Genomic DNA, 27,349 nt, shown 5'->3' with positions numbered 1-27,349 from the left:
ATCAATAGAAAACCAAATCATAGAAACTGATGCCAATATCAAAACACTGAAAGATACGGGGATGATAAAATCTACGACATCCCATTTGTCTATTTGGCCTGTGCAGAATCTTAGAAAAATGACTGTGATGGACCTAGAATGACCGTGGATTATCTAAAAGATAAACAGGTTGTCACTTCAATTGCAGTTGCGGTTTCAGGTTTGGTGTCTCTACTGGAGCTGATCAACATCAACCCGGCATCGTAGTTGCCACTGACCTGGCAAAGGCTTTTTGCTGTGACTGAATTTAGAAGAACCACCAGCAGGCAGGTGTTTGCTTTTTACTCATCAGGGCAAAAAGTACATGCTCTCTGCCTTACCTTTGAGCTATGTCACCAATTTACGACCAATCCGCTCTTGGCCATAGAACAGTCTGCAAAGATCTGCATCACCTTGCCCCACCAACATCACACTTGTACTTGCACCCTAGCGCTTTGATAACATTAAGCTGACTGGACCTGAGGAACAGTTAGCAGCAAGGGTTTTACCTGGCTTAGTAAGACATAAGAGAGAAAGATAAACCCCATAAAAATCCATGGGTCTACCAGCCCTCAGTGAAGTTTCTAGGGCTCAGTGGTGGAGCACACTGGGATATTCTTCCAGGTCAAAGACAAATTAGTCACTTTTCTACTGATTATGACCGAAAAAAAGGAGGCATTTGTGAACTAAGGAGGCAATACATACAAACCACATCTGAATGTGTCCCTCTGACTCATTTTATGAGGCACCCATCAACTCAGTCATTTCTGATGGAGCTGGAGCGAACAAACAAGGGCTCTGCTGCAACTCCAGTCTGTAGTACAAGCTGCTCTGCCTCGGGGGCCTGATGACCTAGCGTATCTAGTGATACTGAGGATATGCAGAAAATAGGGGTGATGCACCGAGCCCCAAGGAATCACCAATAAGTGAATCATAACACAGATCTTTGGGTTGCTACAGTCTGAAGGTTTGTGTCCACCTCAAAATTTACATTAGAATCTTAACACCCAATGAGATGGTGTCAGGAGGTACTTAGGTCATAAGGGTAGAACCCTCACGAAGGAATCAGTGTCATTATGAAAGAGGTCCCATGGAGGTCCCTAGTCCCTTCCTCCATGGGAGCATATAAGGACAAGTCTGCAACCTGGAAGAGGGCCTTCACCCAATCCACGCTGGCACCCTCATCTTGGACTTCCAGCCTCCAGAACTGTGAGAAATAAATTTCTGTCTTTCATAAGCTCCCAGTCTTTGGAAGTCTGTTACAGCAGCTCCAGCAGGCTAAGACGGGGTTCTAGACCAAAGTCACATTCCCATCTGCAGATCATTGTTCTTTTGAGAAACAGCCCCTGAGAAAGAATGAACACATGACGACTGACATCAAATGATCACGTGACAGGCGTAACCCATCATGAACTGTACTATTAGCCTGACGCACTGAGCCACTAGGGTTGGACACACACAGCAGTAACCCATCATGAAGTGGGTGTATCCATGTAGGAGATGAGCCTCAACAGGTACCGGTAAGCTGCATGAGTAGACGGCTCAGGTGTCCTTTGAAAAGGACACCCTCCCAGTTAGCAGAACTTCACACCACACACTTTGTCGTAGCCTATGTTTAAACTGAGGTCTGGCTAAAAGTACAGGTGCATGCCGGTTCATGGGCACTGGCTAACAGCTTAGTAGGACGTCCGCGGACTTCCAAAGAACAAGATTCGAAGGCTGGTGACAAGAAGTTCTGGGAAAGAGGTATGTGGGGTAGACATCTCAGAATGGACACAAAGCATGGAGATGTCTGTGTACCATATGGATGACCACTAAAGGGCCTCTACTTCAGAGGAGACTTTCAGTTATCAGGTAGATGACATGGTCTGCCGATGTCAGGCAAGACACTTTCTCCAGTCACCCCAGGGTTTGTACCGTGGACCCACATACAAATGGCCAAGGCAGCAATGATGGAGGCTCTACATGAGCCCAGCAAAAGGAACGCTTCTCATCAATGATGAGCTAGATACAGCCACTCCAGCCGACACAAGAAACCAACACGGAGCCCCCACATCCTAGGGAGACCAGCCAGTCCCCAGCAATAGGCTGGTGTATGGAAGGGGCAGGAATCTCTCCTTGCTGGCATAGTTACCTATCCTGGAAATGGATTTGCTTTTCCTGCCCACATGCCAAGGCCACTAAGCACAGACTCACATGCCTTATTTAGCATCATGATGATCAGTGTAACACTATGACTGATCAAAGAACTTATTAATAGCAAAAGAAACATGGCAATAAGATTAAGCCCATGAAATTTACTCATCAACAAGGACCCCATCACCCAGAAGTACCTAGCTTGCTGGAAAGGAGGAATGGTCTCACGCAAATTCAGTCAAGGTGCCAGTTAGGAAACAACACAACAAAAAAATGGGTGCTCTCTTACAACAGTGAAGAATATGTTTTCCATCAGCAAACAAAATCTACATGTTTGCCTCCCCCACAGTCAAAACACACAGGTCTGGTAATCAAGTGTAGAGGTAGGAGTGACTGCCCCTCACTATTATACCTAACAGCCCTAATCCTAACAGCAGGATTTCTGCTTCCAGTCTCCATGACCCTGAGCTCTGCTGGACTGGTTTCAAGGAAGGGAGGTTTCCACCAAATGACATACGATAATTCCACTTGGGGCAATGAAGAGGGTTACTCTATTGGTTAAGAGTGAAAGATCTTAATTACCAAAGCAATATTGTGTTGCTGCCACCAGGGCAGACAGGGGTAGCTAGCACCCAGGAGATTCTCTGGACGGCATCTAGGTAGTTTGATACCTAATGGTGACAGCTAATGAAAACCTCAGCAACCAACAACAGGCAGGTTCAGATCCTTCAGGTACTTGACATTCTCAGACAAGCACCAATCTGTGATTCCAGCTTCTTTGTAACAGTGGGACCACTGAATCACAGGGATTCGTGATACACATTTTTAAATGCCTTCAAAAAGGTAATCTCACCGACTGGTTAAAAGTTGCCCCTCTAGCTGTACTTTGGGTGTAAGACAGTGGTGGTTTTTTTTTTTCTTCCTTCATTTGATATTATGATGGATATCATTTTAATTTGCATTTCTGATTACCAATGAGGCTGAATATTCTTATGACTCTTTTTACAGTACATAGATTAACTATGTTAAATACGATGCAAAAATTTACAGATTTTGTTAGCATAAAATTTTATTTATGACTTTCAGGGGATATAAAAGTTTCTAACTATATACAGTCGGACTAACAGTTATTTCCTTTTATGGTTTCTTTTATTGCTTTCTACTCAGAAAAGCTTTCCTTGCCCATATTTAAACATGCTTTCTTCCAGCTGTTTATAGTTTCTTCCTGGTATATGATTCTTTAATCCATCTGGAATTGACTTTTGTATGGTGTAAACTGAGAAAATAATTTTTTCCCACAGAGTTAACCAATTATACAGAGTAAATGTTTCTTTAAAAAAAAATCTTTCTTTTAAGATCAAAGCAGATCTTTTTTCCCCCACTGATTACCATATTAATAGCAATGCTAAGGGGAAAGGGAAAAAAACCTCTAGGAAAACCTGATCCATGCAGAGGCACTGACATCTCAGGCTCACAGCAAACTTACACAATGAATTTACAAGGCTATTCATCCTCTAAAAGGGTTATCATTTCTAGAGACACAGAAGACCTTACTTTATTGTCTGTCATTTCCAAAATGAGTATGAAGCCATTTGGAGAAACAGGTGGACATTTGGGGGCTATCATATCATTTTTATCTAATCCTGACAGCTCAATTTCACTGCCTGTCATACTAGATAGATTTGGGAGCTGACATCATAGAAAATGTGCTGAAACTTAATCCACAAAAGGCTGATGGTGATGACGGTAAACAGGGAAAAAAAAAAATCTACATCATGTTGCAAAGGTTATCATTGCTACTGATGTGAGGTTTCAGTTCTCAGGCAGATGGACAGCATGGCGGTTAGCTCAGAAATCCAGCTGCCAGTGGAGTTCCAAGACCAAGCGTGGAAGGGAGAATGCTTCTCTATATAAACCCATCACAGAGAATTTAAACATCTCTCTATCCTCAAGTCGGCCTCCCTTTTCCCTATCTTTATATTCAGCATTGCATTTTACATGCACACTAATGCAACACTTGTGCTGCAAAGCACAAAGAAACAAACAACAACCATTTTTCTACAGTCTAGACTGGCTTCCTACATGCTTCTGAGTAATCTATGTAACTAAATTTAATCTACAGAGTCTAAACAAGAGGTTTTGATTGCCTTAAAGATTCCCTTAGATCTCCAAAATTAGCTGCTAACATTTAATTTCGGGGTTTTTTTCTTTTTGGTTAGATTTTTTCCTTAGTTACAGGAGTGAAACACATTTATTAATAATAAGGCTAAAATAAGAATGAATAAATATAACAACATCCCAACCTCACCTTCCTCAGAAACAAATTTGGTATTATCTTTCCATACATGTTTTTCTTTTGTTAAGTTTTTATACATTTACACACAAATAGTTTTGTCATTTTTACGTTTTATAAAAATAACTTCATAAATAATATATAATTCTGCTCTTTCATTCTTTCACTTATCTATGTATGTTCTCTCTTCTCCCCCAAAATAATTCTGTTCTCTTCATCATTAGATCTGTATTATAAAAAATAAAGTACTCATTAGTAGCGTTTTTATTATGCCAATAAAGAATTTGTGGAAATTTGTTTTCTCTCTTGTAATGTAAGTATGTACATAACAGTCACAATTTTTCCTTTTGACCCATAAATTCTACAACATTTACTCTCTCACTGTTAACAGGAAAAACATTCTCCAGTCTCCAATCTAGAACCAGCTCAGCAATTCTAGGATGCCCTCAGTGCCCTACACCAAGTAAAAAGCCAGACCAAGAAACAGACAGTAAACTGTACTTTCCAAGTTCCTCTGGGTTTTAAAGAAGCAAGGACCAGACTCCCAAAGACGTCCATCAGGAAGCATCAGGGCGTGAAGGGAATGTGAGTTGCATCAGGACAGCTGCTCCTTTTAGAGGAAGGAGGTGAAACCCAGCGAGAATGAGAGGTCTGCCCAGTCGGGGACCAGACGGACCAGACAGTCCATACATTCCTCATCCCTGCCCTGCCTCTTCCTCTTCTTCACAGGGCTGCTCCTCCCGGCTTTCAGCTACTCATTCCAGAATCTTACGCAAAGGAGAACCAAGACTGAACCACCAGCCAAGAACGCCTCACAAGGATGCAAACTAGAACCAACGTAACACCTGGCCTTGGACTGTGCTCCAATTTAGGAAGCTCCCGGTACTTCCCAGCACCTGCTTCGGTGCCAGGGCTCTTCTCTGGCTGTTTCCACACTGAGGTGCTAGGGAAAATTAAACCCACTGGAAAATCCAGCAAAAAAATGTTCAATACCAGGTACACAGGGGTCAAGACATTAATGCTAACAAAACTAATTAAACAGGTGCCAAATTCAAGTCACTGGCAAAACCATTCAGGAGACATCTTACCTCGCTTGGCAGCTGAAAAGCAGCATCTCATGGTTGTGAATCAAAATATATAAAAGAACCAGGAAGGCTTTTGCTCTAATGGAAGTCGAGGGGCTGTCAAGTAAACTGATAATTGTGGAGACAAAATCCTGTGGAAGACATTAAAAGTATTTTTTGAGAAAACATGAAATAAGCAGAGCAATCAACTCTAAGGGTCAATAGATTATAACAACCAAACAGATGAGAGAAAAGACTATCAGCTACTGATTTTACATTCTTAATTTGTGCTGCACTTTATACCAAATTGTTAACATGTATCGTCTCACTGAAACCCGAAAATTAGCTATAAATGGTAACATTATCCCTACTTTTTATTTAATTGAAGTATAGTCAGTTTACAATGTTGTGTCAATTTCTGGTGTACAGCATCATGTTTCAGTCATGCATACACATACATATAGTTGTTTTCATATTCTTTTTCAGTATAGGTTACTACAGGATATTGAACATAGTTCCCTGGGCTATACAGAAGAAACCTGTTGTATGTCTATTTTATATATATTCATTAGTACCTGCAATATCCCTGTTTTAAAAAAGAAGATGAATCTTGAAAAGTTAGCACTTTGACCAAATTCACAAAACTGAATTCAATTCCAAGCCAGTTGAACAACAAAGCCTGCTTCTTAACCACTCCATCACACAACTGAAAGTGTGGCAATAATTAAGTACAACAACTACAAGTCACAACTGCATGTAGACACGAACCTCGGAGCCAACCTGCCTATACAGAGAACACATCTCTAGCCTGCACAGCTGAGGTACTACAAACATAAAATGAAAACAATGACCAATATGTGACACAGAAGAAAAACCTATATTCCCGTAACATTCTTTAATTCAAGGTACAGTAACAACACAGAAGAGTAAGTGTTGACAACTCTTAGTGTCATTTTCCCTTCTAACAGACAGATTGTTCATCGTTTCAGGTGCCTACTGATATGCAAAAAGGAAATACAAACACACACACAGGTTAATGGATGTCAGTAAACAGGAATATGGAATCTTATTGTTAATTAGCATGATGGCTACAGAGAGCAGGAATATAAAGTTTCCAAGAGTCCTTAACAGAGACAAGCACCTAGAAGTGACACTGTGTGTCCGAGGTAGATGTATGCAGCTCAATTTTTTTTCACACACCAGTCCTTTTACACTGATTGATATATTGTCAGGCAGGAAGAATTTAGTCAGGTATACACTTCTATTTAGGTACAGAGATACATCTAGCTATTTAACTCTATCAGTGTATCAGTCTCACCTAGTTCTGAATCAAATAATCAAGCTAATTCATCACCTAGGGTAAAAAATAGAATCAACACAAAGGTGTCCTTGAGTAATAGATCTGTTTCCACCATCCCAACATGTAGACAATAGAAAGCCCACAGTCAACTCCCAATTCTAATTTACACACTGGTCCAAGGACCACAACCACAACCACAACCCCAATACATACACATGCATAATTTCAGAACCATTCAAATGTTCGCTAACCATAAACTGAAAAACTGTTCCAGACTATAGGAGACTAAAGGAACATGATAACTGACTGTAATTTAACATCTGGAAGTTTTATTTCACAAAAAGAACATTATTGGGACAACTGCAAAATGTGAATAAGGTCTGGATTAGCTATTAATGTTAAATAAATGTTAGCTTCCTGATTTTTAAATTGATGGCTTATTTTTAGGGAGCATTCAGTGAAGTACTTAAAGAAGCATCACATCTGTGATCTCATCTTAAATGGATAAGAACACACACAGTAAGAGAAAGAGAAACTATAAAGCAAACAAGGTAAAATGTTAACATCCGGTGGATGTGGGTGAAGGATGTACTGCAATCCTTTGTATTGCTCATCCAGCACTAAACTCAGCATCTGTCCTAAGCATGACACTCCTACTTTAAGGATCATCAATCCAATAGTCAAACTTAGAAATCTGAGCACCCTCCTTGACTCTTCCTTCCTCCCTCCCACATCCAAGTGATCCCTAGTTTCTGTGAGAACATTCGCTCTATTTGCCTTATTTCATTATATTTTTCCTGAATACTATAACAGGCTTTGTCTAGCTTTGCTTTCCTCCCTCTATTTTACAAGTTGCAGCCACAGTGATCTTCTATAAAGGCATGTATGTTATTCACATACAAAACATTCTCAACACTTGCTACAACCCTTGAGAGAAGCTAAAATCCCTTATCAGGGCATACAGGGCCCTTTGTGGTCTGGCTTTTTATTATCTTTCCAAAATCACTTATCATACCACCACTCCTCTGTATACCCCCAACAATCACTGTGAGGAAATAAACCAGCAAAGAGGAGAATACCAAACACAGAAAAGAGGCAAAGGGAATCCCAGGATGACAGCTACCACAACCTCTATGGAGAGGCCAACTGTCCATCATAGAGTTGCTCAGAAGGCTCCAGGAGAGATCCCTTTAAGGAAAAAAATGTTGACAGAATATTTGATGCATCTTAATGCAATCTGAAAACAAAAAGTGATGTAATAAAAGAAAAGTTTGCTAAATGTTAATCTAACCAAAATCAATAGGCTGAGTACATGTGTGTGGTGGGTCTGTCCTACTTGAAAACAAGCCTCAGACAAATTTAAGATTTAAAAAATAAACAGAGGGGAGGGTATAGCTCAGTGGTAGAGTGTATATTCAGCATGCACAAGGTCTTGGGTTCAATCCCCAGGACCTCCATTAAAAAATAAATTAAAAATAAATTAGTTAATAAACCTAATTACCTCCCCCCCAAAACAAAGCAAAAAATAAAATAAACACAAAATAATTTAAAGATTTAGAAGATGCCATGGAAGATATAGATACATACATATATAGATACATACATAAATATTTATATATATTCAAATCTCACATTGGAGAAAATGTTCATAAATAATTAGAAGAAATGCATGAAAAATGTGAATAGAAAAACTGTTAAATTCTATGTGGAAACAAAACACTATCAACAAAGACAAAAGAATCACATAAACTCGGGAATATAACTGCATGACATTTTATGGACAAATGGCTAATCTTCTTGATATATGCATCACTAACAACAACAAAAAGAAAACAAAACAAAAAAACTAAGCTCTAGAAACAACTGAAATATCTGTTCTTTTCTACAGAGAATCACATTCACCTAGGGTAGTTTAAGACATGTCAAAATGTAAAGAACATAGGAAACAAAGTTTCATATAAAGCTATTCTAAGATGATGACAAAAAAATGAGGTCAAAATATTTCAGCCAGTGAAAATTCTCCAACTTCACCCAACCAAAACAAAAAATGAAGCACAGGAAAACTGTAATATAAAAATTCAATCAGAAGGAAATATTAAATAACCATTTATAGACATAAGAAGGTCTTAGATAGTTATACAATAAAATAAAGTACAGACAATATGCCTTAGGAACAGAGATGCAAAAATCCTCAACAAAATATAAGCAAACTGAATTCAACAATATACAGAAAGTATAATACATCACAATCAAGTGGAGCTTCCCCCAGGAATTCAAGGCTGCTTCAGTATTTGAAAATCCATCAATGTATTTCACCATATTAAGAGATTAAAAAAGAAAAACCAAATGGTCATATCAATTGATAACGAAAAAGCATCTGACAAAATTCAATATCCATTCATGATAAAAACTCTCACCAAACTAGGAACAGAAGGGAACTTCCTTACTCAGAAAAGCATCTTAAACCTATAGCTAACATCATATTTAATACTGAAAGACTTGATTCTCATTCCCATTCTAAAATAGGTAATTAAGCAAGGATGTCCACTCCCATCAGTTGTAATTCAGTATTTTCCTGAAAGTCATAGGCAGCATGGTAAGGAAAGAAAAACAAAAGGCATTCACATTTGGAATAGAAGAAATATTCTTAGTTATCAAGACTGTCTACATGGAAAACCCCAAAGAATCTACAAAAAAAAAAAGCTTCTACAACTAATAACTGAGTTTAGTAAGATCTGATGCATTTCTTTACACCTATAATGAACAATGGAAAACAAATTTTTTAAAGTGCCATTTTTCAATAGCTCCAACAACAATGACAAGAAAAATATAGATATAAACCTAACAAAATATGCAAAGAATCTACACATGGTAAACTATAAAACACTGATGAAAGAAAAAAATTTTAAAGACACAAATAAATGAAAAGATATTTCATGTTCATATAAAAAGACTCAAGATAATTAATATACCAAGTCTTCCCTAAATTGACCCACAGATTTAATGCAATCCCAATCAAAATCCCAGGATTTTTTTTGTAGATATAGACAGGTTAATTGAAAAATTTATATATAAAGGCAAAACAAATAGAATAAGCAAAACAATTTGAGGGGGAAAAGATGCAAGAATAACACAAAAAAATACAGTAATCCAAACAATGTGGTACTGACAAAATGATAAAGACACATAGACCAAGGCAAAAGAATAGGGAGTCAGAGATATTATAGTCAACTGGTTTATGACAAAGTTTGCAAAGGCAATTTTGGAAAAATAAGTGTTTTCTATAAATGGTGTTTGAACAGCTGGATATCATGAAAGGATGTTCAGGATCATAATCATTACAGTAACACAAATTAACATCATGAGACACCACTACAGAGTTATTAGAATGACTGACATGAAAAATTACAAGTATGTGTAACAACTAGAATTCTACATACACTGCTGGTGGGAATACAAAATGGCACAGCCATTCTGGAAAACAGCTTGACAGTTTCACAAAAATGTTAAACACACACTTACCATAAATGCACCAGCCACCGCATTTACAAGTATTTAATGAAATGAAAACTTACATTTACAGGAGAACTTACACATAAAAATTGATAGCAGCATTATTACCCATAATAGTCAAAAAATGAATACAACCCCTAAGTCCTTGAATGAGCACATGGATAAATAAACTATGGTATATCCACATAATGGAATAGTACTCAGCAATAAAAAGGAAAGAACTAATGATATACACAGCAATATGGAAGTATCTCAACTACATTATGTTAAGTAAAAGAACCAGTCTTAAAGGTTACATACAAAATAACCCCATTTATATAATACTCTAGAAAAGGTAAAACCTTACACGCAGAGAAGACATCACTCAATGCCAGGGACTGGGATGGGAGGTGGTCTGTCTAAAAGGGAGCAGCACAAGGTCATCCTGTGGGATGCTGGAATTGTTCTGTACCCTTCCTGTGGTGGAGGTGACAAGAGTCTATGTGTATGTTAATCTTCATATAACTATATTACAAAAAAAATGAATTGTACTGTATATAAATTTTATGTATAAAATAAAATCAGTACATATATATACACACACAATCAGGCAAATTCAAGAAAAAGGAAAGCAGGAAGTTTGTTCCTGATACATAAATAATTACATAATCATTCTTCCTGATATTCAGGGTAGAATTCAGGCCAAAACAAAGGAAACAAAACAAACAACACTTTTTAATGCCAAAGGCCACCATTCACAACACACACACACAACAGCACTGAATGCAGTCATGAAGGTTATGCTTATGGAGTAAACACCTTTAAAAAGTGGAAACTATAGGAGATGGAAGAAACAGTAGAAGAAGAATCACACCACTCTCAAAGATTGTCATGAGAACAAAAAAATAGTAATATTGAAGAACCAAATAATATAAGTAATAGATTAGATGTTATGGATATGTATGAAAATTCAGACTGAAATAACAGAACATATACCTTTTTCTTAATCAAACATGAAATGTTTCTTTAAGGTGACTACATAATAGGTTACAAAGAAAAGTTTAATAGTGTCCAAAAAGTAAAAAATAGTAACTGTTATGATCACAATGCTATAAAAGTAGAAATTAATAAAAATGCATCAATAATCCCACAGGCCCTTCTACCTGGAAAATTTTTAAACACTCTATTAAATAATCCTTGAGTAAAGGAAAAATACAAACCAAAATTGCAGAGCTTAGAAAGATAATAGTAAAAACACTAAAAATCACAATCTATAGGATACAATTAAAGCAGTAATCAGAAGAAAATGCAATCTGTAAATACATTTGTAAATTAAAATGAAAGAATAAAAATATGTGAACTAAATTCCCAACACAAAAATCTGAACAAAAAGCAAGATAAAGCAAAAGGAAGAAAATAAAGATGCAAGCAAAAACTAATAAGGTAGAAAAAGCGGGAAAAAAGAAAACGACAAATCAAAATGCTGCCTCTTTGAAAAGTATCAAAATAGACAAAGGACTAGCTAAATTTATCAAGAAAAGGGGGAGACAGCAAAGAAACACAAAAAGAGAAATTATCACTGCCTAATCTCAATTTAATGGTGTAAAAGTCAGCTATGTTATGTGTAGAAGTAGTTCTTATTTTACTGCTGTAAAATATTCCATAGTGTGAACACAGAAAAATGTATATACCCATTTTACTCTTAGACATTTGGGTTGTTTGGAGTTTGGAACTATAATGAGTAAAGCCGCTATGGACATTCTTAAACACGTCTTTTTGTGAACATATAAATATGTGTTCTGAGAAAGAATGACAAAAATACAAACCATTTGAGAAAAAAATTTTAAAGAGAAATGGATGACTTACACAAAGAAAACCATAGATTTCTATTGAGTGATAAAAGAACACTTGAAAGAATAAAGTAGCAGCACAATATATTGTTTAAAACAAAAAACAAAAAAACTTGGGATCTGGAGTCAAGAAACCTGAGTTCAAATGCCACACTCCTTGACTAATAACCTCTCTATTCTAATTCAGCTCCCCCAACTTTAAAATAAAGTGGAGATGGTCACAATTACATACTTCATAGGTTTGATATAATGATTGAAGGCTTTTGTCTAACTAGATACTGAAAAATATAAAGCATAAAGCTTCAGGAATTACATTTGTGAAATTTGAATAAAAAAATAAACAATAGAAAGAAGAAAATAATCACATGTATATTTAAGACTTCAGCAAATAAAAAAGATAAAGGACAGACTATTCATTTAATGCTATCTTTATTATTTATACTAGAAGACTACGAACAGGTTGTGAAATATTTAAATAAGAGGGGAAAACAAACTTATGATACTATTTATCTGTCAAAATAAATACATAATCTTGGGGAAAGTATTTGAAATATTTGAAACTTTTGACAAAGAATCAGTATCTTCGGGTATAAATAACCCTTACCAATAAAAATTGATGAACACTCTACTTGAAATAAATTACAGGACCAAGAAAACAACTAATAACTCTAAACTACCTACAAGCAAATAAGTCATGTATTCTCACTAGCAGGCAAAGAAGTGCAAATTTAGGAAGAATGAGAATCCATTTTAATGCAAAACTGACTGGCAAAGATGAGCTGGCATGGTCCTGGGTAAATGGATAAATCTTAAATACAGCTCACAGGAAGTAAGTGTTCAACCTTTCCTCCAGCTGGTAGGAAAGTGAACTGTTATTTCTCAAAAGTTAAAAATGTTACTTTCTTCTGACAGCACTCAAGAATTTTAGCCTAACAAAGTGATGAACAAAAGAACTTTGAGTACAAGAATGCTCATGGTAGTATTGTTTAAAGACAGAAAAAAAAACAGGAAAGAAGCTTAACATCCCAAAATCGGGAATTTGTTAAATCATGATTGTAACAAAGATTGTATCTACCGACATCCAGTTCCACCTTTTCTCATCACAAACACTAAAGATACACCTGGGGAGGGCAGGGGGAGTAGGGAAGGGAAGTCACAGAAGTGACACTACATGACTTCCAAAGCTAGGTTTGAAAAAGCCATGTGGCTTCTGCCTGGCTCTCTGGGGACACTCTCTCTAGGAACCCAGCCACTCTGCTGGGAAGAAGCCCACGCAGCCTTTAAGAGGGCCGCGTGGAAAACCACCGAGGCTCCCAGCCCACAGCTCCAGTTGGGTTCCCACGGAACAGTGAGCACCAACCTGCCAGTCATAGGAGTGAGCCATCTGGAAAGTTTATTCTCCAGCCCCCTTCAACCTTCCCCAGCCTTGCCTAAATTACAGATTTGTGAGCAAATAAATTGTTGGCCTTGTTTAAGACGCTACATTTTGAAGTAGTTACACAGCAAGAGGTAAGTGAAATACAGCTTAAATATATAGTCAAAGGAAATTTTTCCAGGCACAACAAAAGTTTCGTGCAACAGTCCTAACTTTAACACGCAGAAATGTCAGTAAGAAGCGATGATGTCTACTCTATTTCTTTCTTATGGAGTGTTATGTAGCCATTACTAACAATCTTGAGAAACTAAAATAATTTGTTTATGATTTTGAGTGACACAAACTAGACAAACTACAGCAAATACCAAAGGTAAAGGAAATTCCATACTGAGATTTGTTTGTAACACAGTAACTCCAAGTCCCTTAGAAGAGGCAATATATCAAAGACTGTAATTTTGGATCTAAACCTAAAAGCATCTTGGGCCCTAAATAAATTCTCATCTAGTCATTCCAGAAAAACTAAATGAACAGTACTGACTGACTCCCAAAAACTAATTGCCCAGGACACCATATTTAATCTTAAGCAACAAGCACCACACCTCTAGAACAGTATTAATCCTACAACACTGAGAGGGGGAGATTGCAGGCTGCAGGCAAAGACTAGTGCCAAGGGTGCATAATCAAAACTACCTTTAGAGAACCAAAAATGACCTCGGGTCACTTCAGTTTGCAATCCACTATGTATTCAGCTTTGATTTAAATTCATCCTGCCATTCAGTTCAACATAACTAAATTTTACATGTGGAGGGAAAAAAAAAAGCAGAAGCTGTTTAGGTCTATAGCCCAAACCACAGAATGATGAGTGTATTTCCAACATTCAAATGGTTCTTGGCAGTGATTTCAGAACAGACATACCTATCTAACATAAAGATTACATGATGAAATGTTCACAGTGTTAGAAATTGGTCGAAATATATGAAGCTGCCATCACAAACAAAATGATATTTTCATCAAAATTAAGCAAAAGGTTAAAAATCCCTCTGGTACATAATATAAAAACAAAAATTATGGAATAAAAAACAACAATGATGGAGAGACCTTCAAAATTACTTATTACCTGCAAATCTCAAGAGGTAAAATTGATCTATTTCAATCAAATGTCACAGGTAAAAATCAATGCAGACAGCCTGGCCATCAAATGATAATAGCCTCCCAAAGAGAGAGAGAGAAATTATGTGGATAACTACACTGACTCAATTCTCCTATTTAATGTTGATGGAAGTGGAAAATGTACTGATTAAATCTAAAATTGTTTCTGGATTACATTTTCCTTAAAGTTTAGCCAAGTATCTAACTAAAATGCCTCTTACAGAACACACATATTCATGTAGACAGATGAGAAATGTCACAATACAAACTCTTGTTATTACTATGCATAACTTAATTACCATATTTTACATTAGCAACCACTGAGTCAGGATGCCTAGTGACTCTGAGAAAAAAGCCTGAGTAGACTTAGCATTCAAATTTTTCAAAATGTTATATGCGTGAAATTTCACAATGATCTTCCACAGTGCTTCCAAATAATGTAAGCAACCTGCACCTTCTGGTTTATTATTAATCACCGTTGTGCTATTTGGTCAAAACACTAAACCCAAAGCAATAGCTTCAGTCAAACTAGGCTGCTGAAATAAAAATGGACAGGTGCTACTGTCAAAATTAATAAGGCAAAAATTAAAAAGGCAGTACCTCTAGTCAGTAACACTCAAAGGAAATCATCTTACCAGTGAGCATGAGCAAACTCACCTGTGAAATATGGTATGGCTTTAAAAAGTAATGTTTAAATCTTTAAGTGACCCCAAAGCATATGAAACCCAAAGAATGCATCACTGATCATGCAGCTCCAAAGCACATTCAAGGTCACACACCTCAGGGAAAAAAATAACTGGGGCAAATGTTCGAATCCATGTAACTTAAACAAGTTGACGTGAGTATTCTAAGCTCCATTCATGGAAAAACAGCAGAATATGGTTCCTGGAGTTTTACATACTTTCAATTTCTTAACGTCAAGAATTGGGCACTGGGTTTTTAATGAGAGCTTTTTTGTTTTTTTAAGTCACAGCAGTGATTTATTTCCAAAGCACTTGACTAGTTTCTTATAATTTTCATGTTCTTTCTCCCTTCTTCCTATATGCATTTATATACATAAATGTGTATCTGTAGATAGCTAGATAGGTAAGTGGATGGATGGATGGATGGATGGATGGAAGGAAGGAAGGAAGGAAGGAAGGAAGGAAGGAAGGAAGGAAGGTAGGTGTCACTCTAAACCTTTAATGACATCTGCTATCAGACAAACATCCTTATTCTCAATGCACAGCCTTAGCTTTTTCAAACATTTCCTGCTTATCTAAAGCTCATTCTCTGACAGACTCTTCAGGAAGAGCTAATGGGAACTGATCTCTTCCAGGCGCCTATATCTACCTGTGGTCTTTGTAACAGAACACCGAAGACAAGTGAACATAAAGTCCTTAGTGAGAGACTCTCAGAGCAGCAGCAGAGATACTGAAGTAGGAAGAACCCTGAGCTCACCCCCTCTCGTGGGCACATTCAAATTATAACTATTAACAGAGCAACTATTGATGAGAAAAGACCTGAAACTAGCAGAAAAGTCTTCTAAAACTACAGATATAAAGAAGGAACCACAGTGAGACAAGTAGGAGGGGTGCAGACACGTGGGTGACCCACAAACAGGAGAGTACCTGCAACTGCAGAGATTCTTCCCCAAGGAGCAAGGGGTCCACAGTGGAATCCCGAGACCAGTGGTCCTGCACCTAAGCCCCCAAACATCTGGCTTTGAAGGCCAGCAGGACTTACTTTCAGGAGAGTCAAAAGGCTATAGGAAATAGAGATTCCACTCTTAAAGGGCACAGACAAAATCTCATATGCCCAGGGGCCTAAGGCAGAAGAAGTCATCTGAAAGGAGCCTGGGTCAGACCCACCTACTGATCTTAGAGAGCCTCTGAGAGGAGCAGGAGGCAAATGAAGCTCACCCTTGTGTACAGACACTGGCAGGAACCATTTTGGGGAGCTCATTCGACCCCCTGGACACTGGTGCTGGCAAGTGCCATTTTTCAATACTCCCTCTAGCTTATGAGTGCAGGACCCCGGATCCACTCACCATTCTGTCAGTCCCAGTACTGGGACACCTCGGGCCAACGTGCTGGCTGGGAGGGAGCACAGCCCCACCTACCAGCAGGCCAGCTTCCTTAGGAGCCCCTGAGCCCCAGATAACAATCACAGTTACAACTGCATTAAAAAGAATAAACTACTTAGGAATAAATCCAAGGAAGTAAAAGACCTGTATTTGGAAAACTATACAAGACACTGATGTAAGATATTGAAGATGACAAACAGATGGAAAGATACATTGTGCTCACGGATTGGACAAATTAATATTGTTAAAATAACCACATTATCCAAGGTAATCTACAGATTCAGTGCATTATGTATCAAAATACCAATGCACTTTTCACAGAACTAGAATAATTCTAAAATTTGTATGGGAACACAAAAGATCCTGAATAGGCCAAAACAATCTTGAGACTGAAAAGCAAAGCTGGAGTATCATGCTCCTTGATCTCAAACTAGATTGCAAAGCTACAATCACATGGTGCCAGTACGGTACTGGCACAAAATCATACACTTAGGTCAATGGACCAAAAAGAGAACCCAGGAATGAACCCTCACTTATATGGACAATTAATCTATGACAATGGAGGCAAGAACATATATAATGGGGGAATGAGAGCATCTGCAATAAATAATGTTGGGAAAACTGGACAGCTACAAGCAAAAGAATCAAACTGGACTCCTTCCTCACTGCGGGCACAAAAATAAATTCCAAATGGATGAAAGACTTAAATGCAAACTTTAAAACTTCTAGTAGAAAACAGAGGGAGTACTTTCTTTGACACTGATTTAAGTAACCTTTTTTTTTTAATATGTCTCCTCAGGAAAGGGAAACAAAAGTAAAATAAACAAACAGAACTGCATTTATATAAAAAGCTTTTGTATAGTGAAGGAAACTATCATCAAATGAAAAGGCAGCCTACTGAATGGGAGAAGATATTTGCATACAATATATCTGATAAGGGGTTAATATACAGTACATACAAAGAACTCATACAACTCAACATTAAAAAAGGAAATCCAACAATCTGATTAAAAAATAGGCAGATCTGAATAGACAATTCCAAAGACATACAGACGGCCAACAGGTATATGGGAAAATGTTCAACATCTTTTATCAACTCAGCCATAAGAATAAAATTCTGCATTTGCAGTAACATGGATGAACACAGAGAGTATTATGTTTAGTGAAATAAGTTAGATGGAGAAAGATACTGTATGTTATGGTTTATATGTGGAATCTAAAAAATAATACAAATAAGTGTATATGACAAAATAGGGACAGACTCATGAATACAGAGAACAAATCAGTGGTTACCAGTAAGGAGAGAGAAGTATTTTATGTACAAAATAAGCAACAAGGATACACTGTACAGCACAGGGAAATATAGCCATTATTTTGTAATAACTTCAAATGGAATGTTAGTTATGGAAGTACTGAATCACTGTGCTGTATACCTCAAACTAATATAAGTCAACTATACTTCAATAAACAAATAAAATATTAGTTATCACAGTTTTCATAAGCTTTGTGGTCATATTTTAAAAATAATCCTTCACTGACCACTAGGATGTTATTCGGAACCATTTATGCTTGTATTCTTACATTCTTTTATACTATCTTTTCATGGATTAGACCACAACCCTTTCACAGGCATATCTCACAGAACCATACTGCAGGGCTGGTTCCAGACCACTGCAGTAAAGTACAGACCTCAGTAAAGCGAACCAAATTATTTGGTTCCCAGTGCATATAAAAGTTACATTCACACTATACTGTAGTCTATTAAAGTGTGCAATACCATTATGTCTTTCAAAATATACATACATTAACTTTAAAATATTCTATTGCTAAAAAAAAAATGCTAACCATCATTTGACAATGCAAGGTTGCCACAGACCATCAATTTATAAAACAAAACAAAAACACATTATCTGTCAAGTGCAGTAACGCAAAACACTGATGTCTAAGTGAGATGGACTTGTACTTTTGAGAAGGTTCTAATGTAGAAAGCAGGGACAGGCCAGGATAATCTACTTCTACAATCCTAGGGCTCCTTCCTCTGTCGTGACAATGAGATGCTCACGGATACGGCCTCTCAGAGTACCTGCCCAGAGCTGCCTCACCCAGTTTCCTCTGCACCTTTTCTCCCAGGGCTCCCACCATATTTCATCTGCATTCTATCCCGGTTTTCCAAGATGCTGCACTGTCCTTCCAGGAGAGGTTTGTTTGTTTGTTACTATTTCTGAAAACCTTGAAGGGTTTAAGTTACTCTTGTTGGTTCTGATTCTGCCTGTCTTCATGTCGTCAGTCACACACTAGAACCTCTGAAGTCAGCCTGAGTTTGAGTGACTCATCCAAGAGCAGCAGGCCAGGTCTAGTTCGTAGAGGGATTACTCCTTTAGAGGGTAGGCACTTGCTGGACATTCCTGGATTCCCCATCTTCGGGGACTGTCAGAATCCATGTCTTCCTGCCCTCTGCAACCTCCCCAACAGCGGCTAACACCCCCCTGCCCCCCGACTGCCATCTGAGATTTGACACCACCTGCTCCTATTCTGGGGCTTGGAGAACAACCCAACACCTTTATGTTTATTTAAAAAAAAAAAGATTTCAGGAAATTAAAAAATTATATACAGCAGCATTCTTGCTCCCCAAATCTACCCCAACCGGAAATCATGTTTCCCTTTAGTTTTTCTGGGTTTCAGTCGAACTCATAGGCAAAGGGTGCATTGGTGTTAATTTTCTCATCTGAATAACGCTGCCAGGAAGAGGTTATCATCTAAAACCAGTAACAAAGCTACAATCCTAAATATGTAATATCTGAACAGGCTGGCAACCACATACAGATTTTTAAATAAATATTTTAAGTGTGTAAATGTATCCCCATTGCACCACGATACACAAAAGCTATGGCCAACCTGCCAACCTCCTGAGCATACCACAAGATCCGCTGTCAAATTCCTCAAATATTCCGTGAAAATAATACACCTTTTCCCCCAGACTACTGTTTCCCAACACAGACTGATTCCTCCAATGCTGCAGAGTACAAGGTTATCTTTGAAAGTGGTGTGATTCGTATGTGAATTTTACAGAATGATACTGTCTACATCACAGCGGGGGGATACCTGGGAGACTTTCATGTGGAGAATATGAAGTTATGGTTGCAAGCTGAACTTCTAAAAAGAGTATTTTTCTAATTAACTTCAAATTCTCCATTAAATTAAATAAATATGCCTAAAGGTATCCATGAAGAGCTACAGATTGAAACAAAATGATTAATTTTGCAATTTTTAAGAGAACAAAAAAGGATAGTAACCCTATTTTATTGTGTCCAAAACCAGCTAACAACACAGCCTGACACAAGAGAAGACCCATTCAGCCCGTGGCTCCCTTGCAGGCCGACATCACATTGCGACTATTTCTGTCAATCATAAAATACCACATTACTAATCTGCTAGAATATCCCCATTAAAATATATGGGGCAATGTTCAAAGTTAGTTACTTTAATAATCTCTACTACTTTCAATGGTGGATAGACTTTCCAAAACGGTTTGTCACTTTTTGTTTTGCCCAATCTCTCTAATTACTATGTGGAACACATGATTGCTAACTCAAGGAAGTCCTCTGCCACCATAGCTGTGAACACTCACTCTTCACATCATGAAACTAACCCTTGTTTTGGATAAAGGAATCTTCTGCCATTTAGCACAATTATGGGCAAGCAGATTCTTTTAAAGGTAATGACAAAATAAATCAACTACCACTGGTGAATGTGGCTGCTGGGTAATGGTTAGCAAAGGACAATGATACCACCTAGAATGCAAGTGACAGCATGAACTTAAATTCCTTCAATGCGTCAATATCCACTTAAGAACATGAGCATGATTCAGAACAATATCACCTAGTTAATTTAGTTTAAGACGAAAACTTGGTTACAATTACATATTTCAAATGGAGAATCAGAGATTAATTACTAACTGCAAATAACTACAAATCATTAAGTATGCTCTTAATTAAATAATCCTAAACTCTAGGTTTTATAATAAGATAACTATAGCATGTGTCTTAATGACTGCTGGTTAAATTAAAAGTAAATAGTACTTTCTCTCATCATCTACTCTTCTAGACCACAAGTTAGCATTATTTATGCACAGCCTACCAAGTGTGCACCTATGGTCATCTGCCAGCAGTGGACACGAAGACATATTAACAGGATGCTCACAGCATCAGAATGAGTACAAACCAAAAAGTGAGAGGCAAACAGCTCAACAGTGGGAGTAGAGTGAAATTACCACAGAGTGAAAAATTATATAATAATTTTAAAACATTCTTAGTGTATATTTAAAGACATTCAGGAAAATATGGTAAGTCAATATATTTTGATTTTAGTTTTATAAATGTGCACATAAAATATATAGACACATGGACAAAAGGCTAAAAAGAGATAAACCAACATGGCAACAGTAATGATCGCTGGGTAGTGAGGTTATAGTCAGCTTTGTTTTCGTCTTTAGGGTCTTCTAAATTTTTTGCGGTAAATAGTAATTTCTCTTATTTAAAAGGAATAGCATGGATCTCTTCTGGGGACTGAATTTCAACAACAAAAAAATCGCAATATAGAGGCATCAGTCTCCTGAAAAGAACATGTGCAGCTCTTTCTCCACGTTCAACAGGAAGCAGTAAACCTGGTATTTGTTCCTGGGTCACTTCCTGTCCTCCTCATGCTAGCCTATTAACAACCAAATGCTTCGGAAAAAACACAATTAGCAATGATCAGGTTGGTACACCTGCCCCTAAAACACACATCTATACACAAATATATGTTCTTTCCTTTAAGTACAAATAAAGCAATGGCCGCTGTGTCAAAACCCCTAAGGAAGGCTGATGTTATAACCCTGCATAAGCTGGGTCCTCTTACAGCCCAGCTGGCTTTCCTTCTCCTCACAGGTCTCCCCAAGATCTCTCACCCTCAGAGAAGCTGAACCACAAAGTTCCTCCTGCAGAGCTTCACAAAGCCACCCCTTTCTGTCACTGAGAGTTCAGCTGGAACATCACTTCCTCAGAGAGGCCCTCTCTGATTTCCCCCCACCGGGCAGATAGATGGTGTCTGGCTCCACTCCCTGCACACTTCCCCCTGCCAATGCTCTATCAGCATCACCCTGTTTAACTTTCTTCAGAGCACTAACACTATCCAAAGTTATTCTGTTTCCTTGTTTACTGTCTGGCCTGAGCATGAGCTTTGGCATTTATATCCTCCGTGAACTTGACAAAATTACTCCACACACCGAGTTTCAACTGTGAATAACCCAGGGTTACAAGTCACTAAGTGTCTGGCCCAAAATAAATGTTTGATACACGGTCAATCGTTTCAATTAACAAAAAATCAAAATTTACCTTTTAAATGACAGATCACTGCATGTTACTGAGCGGCCATAGACACAGTTTGAAGATTATAGGACAAGACAGAAAAGATGCAGACTGGTTAGAGGCCTCAGCACTGGAGAATCCAACATGGCAAGGAGTTTGCTGGGTTTTCCTTTTGCCTCATATCCCCCAGATGGGGTGCTGGGCAAACCAGGGGCTCACAAACACCAACAGACACACACACACACACACACACACAAATATGCAGGAAAAATCAGCTCTCTCAAACCAAAGGATCAAGAAAGGGGCAGCCCAGAGAGTCCAAAAACATTTAGACGATAGCTACTCTACTCCAGCCAAACAACACAGGAAAGCCATGGCCCCGGCCCCATCAGCAAAGGGCAAGAGGGCAGCCTAGCCTCCCACCCTCACACGACAGTAACAAGGCATGCCAACACTAATCCCTGCCAGGGTGACATCAGAAAGGTCAAGAGGAGAGCTAGGACCTTCACTCCAACCCAGCAATAACAAGGCCCCCTCACCCCAACCATGGTATCAGTGGACCCCCACATGGGATGCTGGACCTCCACCCATCCAGTAGTAATGATGTACCCCTCTCCCTCCCTGCTGGGGCGGCATCAGAGAGGGCAAGTGGGAAGCCTTCATCTTTACCACCTCCCGCCAGGACAGAGGCGCACAGCCCAACCCAACCAGTGTCAGCAGAGGAGTAGTGAGGAAGCTGCCCCATTTCCAGCCAGGGGGCCATCCAAGGACACCTCAGAGAAATTCTGGACTCCCACCCCTGCCAAGTAGTAAGGAGGGGGCTCTTCCATGCCCCTGGGAACCTAGACTTCCATCCCATCCTAGAAAGAACAAAGCATCACCCTCCTTCCTTTGCCAGTTCAGTGTCCGAGGAGGCCTACAAAACAGACGATTTAAACAAAACCCAGAGTCTTAAAACCTAACACCCAGCATGTACGGTGGGTACAGAGCTTCCATTTGACAAGATGACAAAGTTCTGGAGATCTGTTTCTTAACAACGTGACTAGACTTAACACTACTAACTGTACACTTAAAAATAGTTAAGATGAGAAATTTTGTGGGGTTTACAATAAAAAAAGTTTTAAGTACCAATATTAAGTAAAATCAAAAGATTATTGATCATTCAACACATGTAATCATTCAATCACTTATTTCTTTAAGATAAACTGGACATTAAAAACTATAAAATCATATTAATTAATGCATATTATTTTACTACCTTTGTGAGATACCATATGTGAAACTAAATCAATCCATGCCTGTGCTGAGGGTGAAGAAAAATGAACTGCTATACCTCCCAGCCTCTTACCACTGTTTACACAGTAAAACTACTCAAGTGGTACTTTTTCTAATGATAACAACCCTTAATGCCTTGAAAAACTTCATAGCAAAAGATTAGATACACAGACTATTGGGAAAAAATACTTTCTCAAAAGCTAAAATTTTTTAGCAGAATACAAGTTAGACCACTTAAAGGCAAGAAGTAGCTTGCTGTTTATTTTGACTTTCAAGATCAAGTTTACTTTGTAAACCTGACGATTATTCATATTAATTATTGAAATTTTAACTTTTATTATAAAAACCAAACTTTAACGTGTCACATTTAATGCAGAGGAACCACAGCAAACACCATCCATTCCACACTTAGCAGCGTTACCTTCACCACGTTCCATGAAACTCCAGTTTGACAGGTATCTCCCCTCCAAAAAGGGCTAATTGGTCCAGTAAGTGTAAAGAATACTGCATTATACATTCCCCTCAGGAAGATTCATAATACATGGGAGCACATGAGAAACTGGGGGAGGTCGTACAACTGAAAATCTCTCTCTGACTCATTGCTTTCTAAACATGGATCCATAACCACTTTTTTCACATGCTAACATCTCACTGAACACTAATATCCAGGGCAAGGCTCCTCCACATCAAGTTCAAACCAACCATCTAGAGACCTCATTAAAATGTCAATTCTGATTCAGCAGGTCTGGGTGGGGGTGAGGGTCTGCGTTTCTAACACACCCCTGGGTGATGCCACGGTTTCTGGCGCAGGGATCACTCCTTAGCAGGCGGCTAGAGAAGACACTTGGAGAAAAGCTACTACACAGACTTCTTTGGAGCTGTGCTGTTTTGCAGTATGAACTGAATACTTACAAACTCTGCCATACATAAAATAAAGGAATATCAAAGGATTAGAAGGATACTAAGTTAAAAACAAGAGAAAGGGAGCTCTGAAGGTGATGTGTATTGGCAGAGTGGAAGACAAGGAAAGGAATAAAAAGTGAGTCAGAGCAAGCAAAGGCTACAAGGCAAAGGATATGGGAAAAGAGATGGGGCTGAGGACAAGGAGGCATGAGAAATATTAGCATACAGGAAGGACTCATTAATTTTCTAACTTTTCATTACGAAAATGGGGCAAGCGGGCAGAGCCATTTACTGGATTTCTATTTTAATCACTGAAAGACACTTCATAACATCTTCAGATGCACAGCCTGTGGTACAGTGGTTTGGCAAAGTTCAAAAAGGCCCCTGGAGATGGAAAATAAATTCTGCAGAGATATACGGCTTGTTGAGCCACTGAAACAGCAGAAGAAAACAACAATTTTTTAAAGTGAGGAATAGGTGAAATCTAAGTCAAACCTTTTCCTGGATTAGTCGCTGAAGATGAATCCCACAGGACAACATAGCACTGAATAAGGTCAACATGTACTGCTGAACTCTGCAGATGGCAGAGGCCAGGGAGTTTATTACCGAGTTCAGTCCCACCTTCTCAATAACATTCTGGAAGGCCGTTGGGGAATGGCGAGTGATTCTGCACAAGGCCTGCAGGGACAAGAGAACAAAACTGTCAGGTAACTCCAAGCACACGAACTGGTCCCCGGAAAGACAGCAAATACTTCTGTGCGATGGGATAGAAGGTACTTACCTTGCTCCTTCGTTACTTAATTTGGCACAAGAAAGTTGGAAAATTTCAATACACTGAAAATCAAAACAATAATCCAGCTGACAGTAAAAACTTAAGATATTTTAAAACATTACAAACTCGTACAATAATTATCTCATACATTACGAGTTAACCAAAATGATAAAATAATTCCTAAGTCTACACAGAAAAACTTTTCCTTCAAGTAATTAAAAAACATGAATGAAGAGATTTTTTTGTGCAGAAACTAAGTTTGTAATATTGCAGTATATACTTGAAAGTTCCTAAGAGAATAGACGTTAAATGTTCACACCACAAAAAAGAAATGGTAGTTAAATAATGTGATAGAACCATTAGCTAACAATATGGTAGTAATCATTTTGCAAAATATAAGTCAATATGTTGTGCACCTTAAGCTAACACCACATTTTATGCCAATTGTATCTCAATAAAGCTGAGAAAAAAATAATAATCACTGACTATTTCAAACATATACCAGGGATTTGTATTCATCTCAGAATGAAATTCCATGAAATAATTAAACTCTACTTCGGATACCTTTCAACTACTATTTCAGTCCCTCCTCTTTATTCCAAGGGAGTTACAGATGGTAAGTTACCCATCATGATTTACAAACTATGAAAGCAGGGCTTCTTCGAGTCTAAAATCCAAATTGTTGGTAGAAAAGAAGTCACTAATATATGAAAATAAGAATATGAAAAGTGAATTCACTAACAACAAAGTTGGTTCTGATTAAAGAATTGTGAAAGTTTTAAAAAATTCATAATAAATCTTAAGAAAATTGCTATTTATGATGTCCAAACAGACTTGTTTTGATTTGCATTTCTCTAATAATTACCGATACTAAGAATCTTTTCATGTGCCTGTTGGCCATCTGTGTGTATTCTTGGAAAAAAAATCTACTCAGGTTTCTGCCCATTTTTTGACTGGGTTGTTTATTTTTTGATACTGAGCTGAGTGAGCTACTTATTTTGGTATTAGTCTTTGTTGATTACATAATTTGCAAATATTTCCTTCCATTCCATAGGTTGTCTTTTGTTTTGTCTAAGGTTTCCTTTGCTATGCAAAAAGCTTTTGAGTTTCATTGGGTCCCATTTGTTTATTTTTGCCTTTATTACTTTCGCCTTAGGAGACAGATCCAAAAAAATATTGCTACAATTTATGTCAAAGAATGTTCTGCCTATGTTTTCCTCCAGGAGTATTATGGTTTCTGGTCTTACATTTTGGTCTTTACTCCATTTTGAGCTTATTTTTCTATGTGATGTTAAAGAATGTTCTAATCTCACAGTTTTACATGGAGCTGTCCAGCTTTCCCAGTACTATTTATTGAAGAGACTGTCTTTTCCCCATTGTATATTCTTCCCTCCTGCATCATAGATTAACTAACCATTAGTGCATAGGTTTATTTCCAGGCTCTCTATTCTGTTGCATTGATCTGTGTGTCTTTTTTTTTTGCCAGTATCTTACTGCTTTGATTCCTATAGTTTTGTAGTACAGTCTGAAGCCTAGGAGGGTGATACCTCTATTTTGTTCTTTTTTCTCAAGATTGCTTTGGCAATTAGAGGTCATTTGTGATTCCACACAAATTTTAGGATTCTTTGTTCTAGTTCTGTGAAAAATGTCATGGGTATTTTGATAGAGATTACATTAGATCTATAGATTGCTTTGGGTGGTATGGCCATTTTAACGATATTAATTCTTCCAATCCATGAACATGGGATATATTTCCATTTCTTTGTATCATCTGCAACTTCCTTCATCAGTCTTATAGTTTTCAGAGTACAGGTCTTTCACCTCCGTGATTAAGTTCATGCCTGGGTATTCTTTTTGATGTAATTTTAAACAGGTTTTTGTTACGCTTTCTCTTTCTGATAGCTCATTATTAGTCTATAGAAAGGCAATAGATTTCTATATATTAATCTTGTATCCTGAAACTTTGCTGAATTCATTTATTAGTTCTGATAGTTTGTGTATGTATGGGTACACATATTTTTTTTCTAGCCCTGCATATTATGAAGGTCTGAAAACAGTAACACCCCATAGCAATAAGCTCAACACCCAGATTTTGGTTTCTTAATACCAAAGACTCCCTGGAGAAACAAATGATTCCAGTATGATCTGAGAGTCCAAATATAAACACTAATAGTGGTTATTAGTAGTAGTACCACATTATAATTCATTCAATAGAAGAGGAATCCATAATCAGAAAGACATAAATACACACAGACACGTGGCAGAAGGGAAAGCTTCCTTACAATAGAATTCCAACCCATACCAAAGGCCTG

At 37.9% G+C, this 27,349-nt stretch overlaps 1 protein-coding gene and 1 long non-coding RNA gene across 2 annotated transcripts in view; one reads left to right on the top strand and one right to left on the bottom strand.

Moving 5' to 3' along the window:
* ULK4 (unc-51 like kinase 4) overlaps positions 1 to 27,349 on the bottom strand; it is a 442,995-nt gene that overhangs the window by 328,926 nt on the left and 86,720 nt on the right. Inside the window, 2 exon segments of the mRNA XM_032459157.1 lie at positions 5,536 to 5,663; positions 24,761 to 24,943. Coding sequence (XP_032315048.1) covers positions 5,536 to 5,663; positions 24,761 to 24,943 — 311 coding nt within the window.
* Positions 1,798 to 25,388, top strand: LOC116657253. Its single transcript, XR_004312329.1, has 4 exons — positions 1,798 to 1,808; positions 5,900 to 5,903; positions 17,929 to 17,937; positions 25,311 to 25,388. It is a non-coding gene; the product is annotated as an uncharacterized LOC116657253 (long non-coding RNA).

Source organism: Camelus ferus, chromosome 17 (assembly GCF_009834535.1).
Source record: "Camelus ferus isolate YT-003-E chromosome 17, BCGSAC_Cfer_1.0, whole genome shotgun sequence".
NCBI lineage: Eukaryota > Metazoa > Chordata > Mammalia > Artiodactyla > Camelidae > Camelus > Camelus ferus.
The sequence above is the reverse complement of the archived record's forward strand: the minus strand, read 5'-3'. Positions and strand labels throughout refer to the sequence as shown.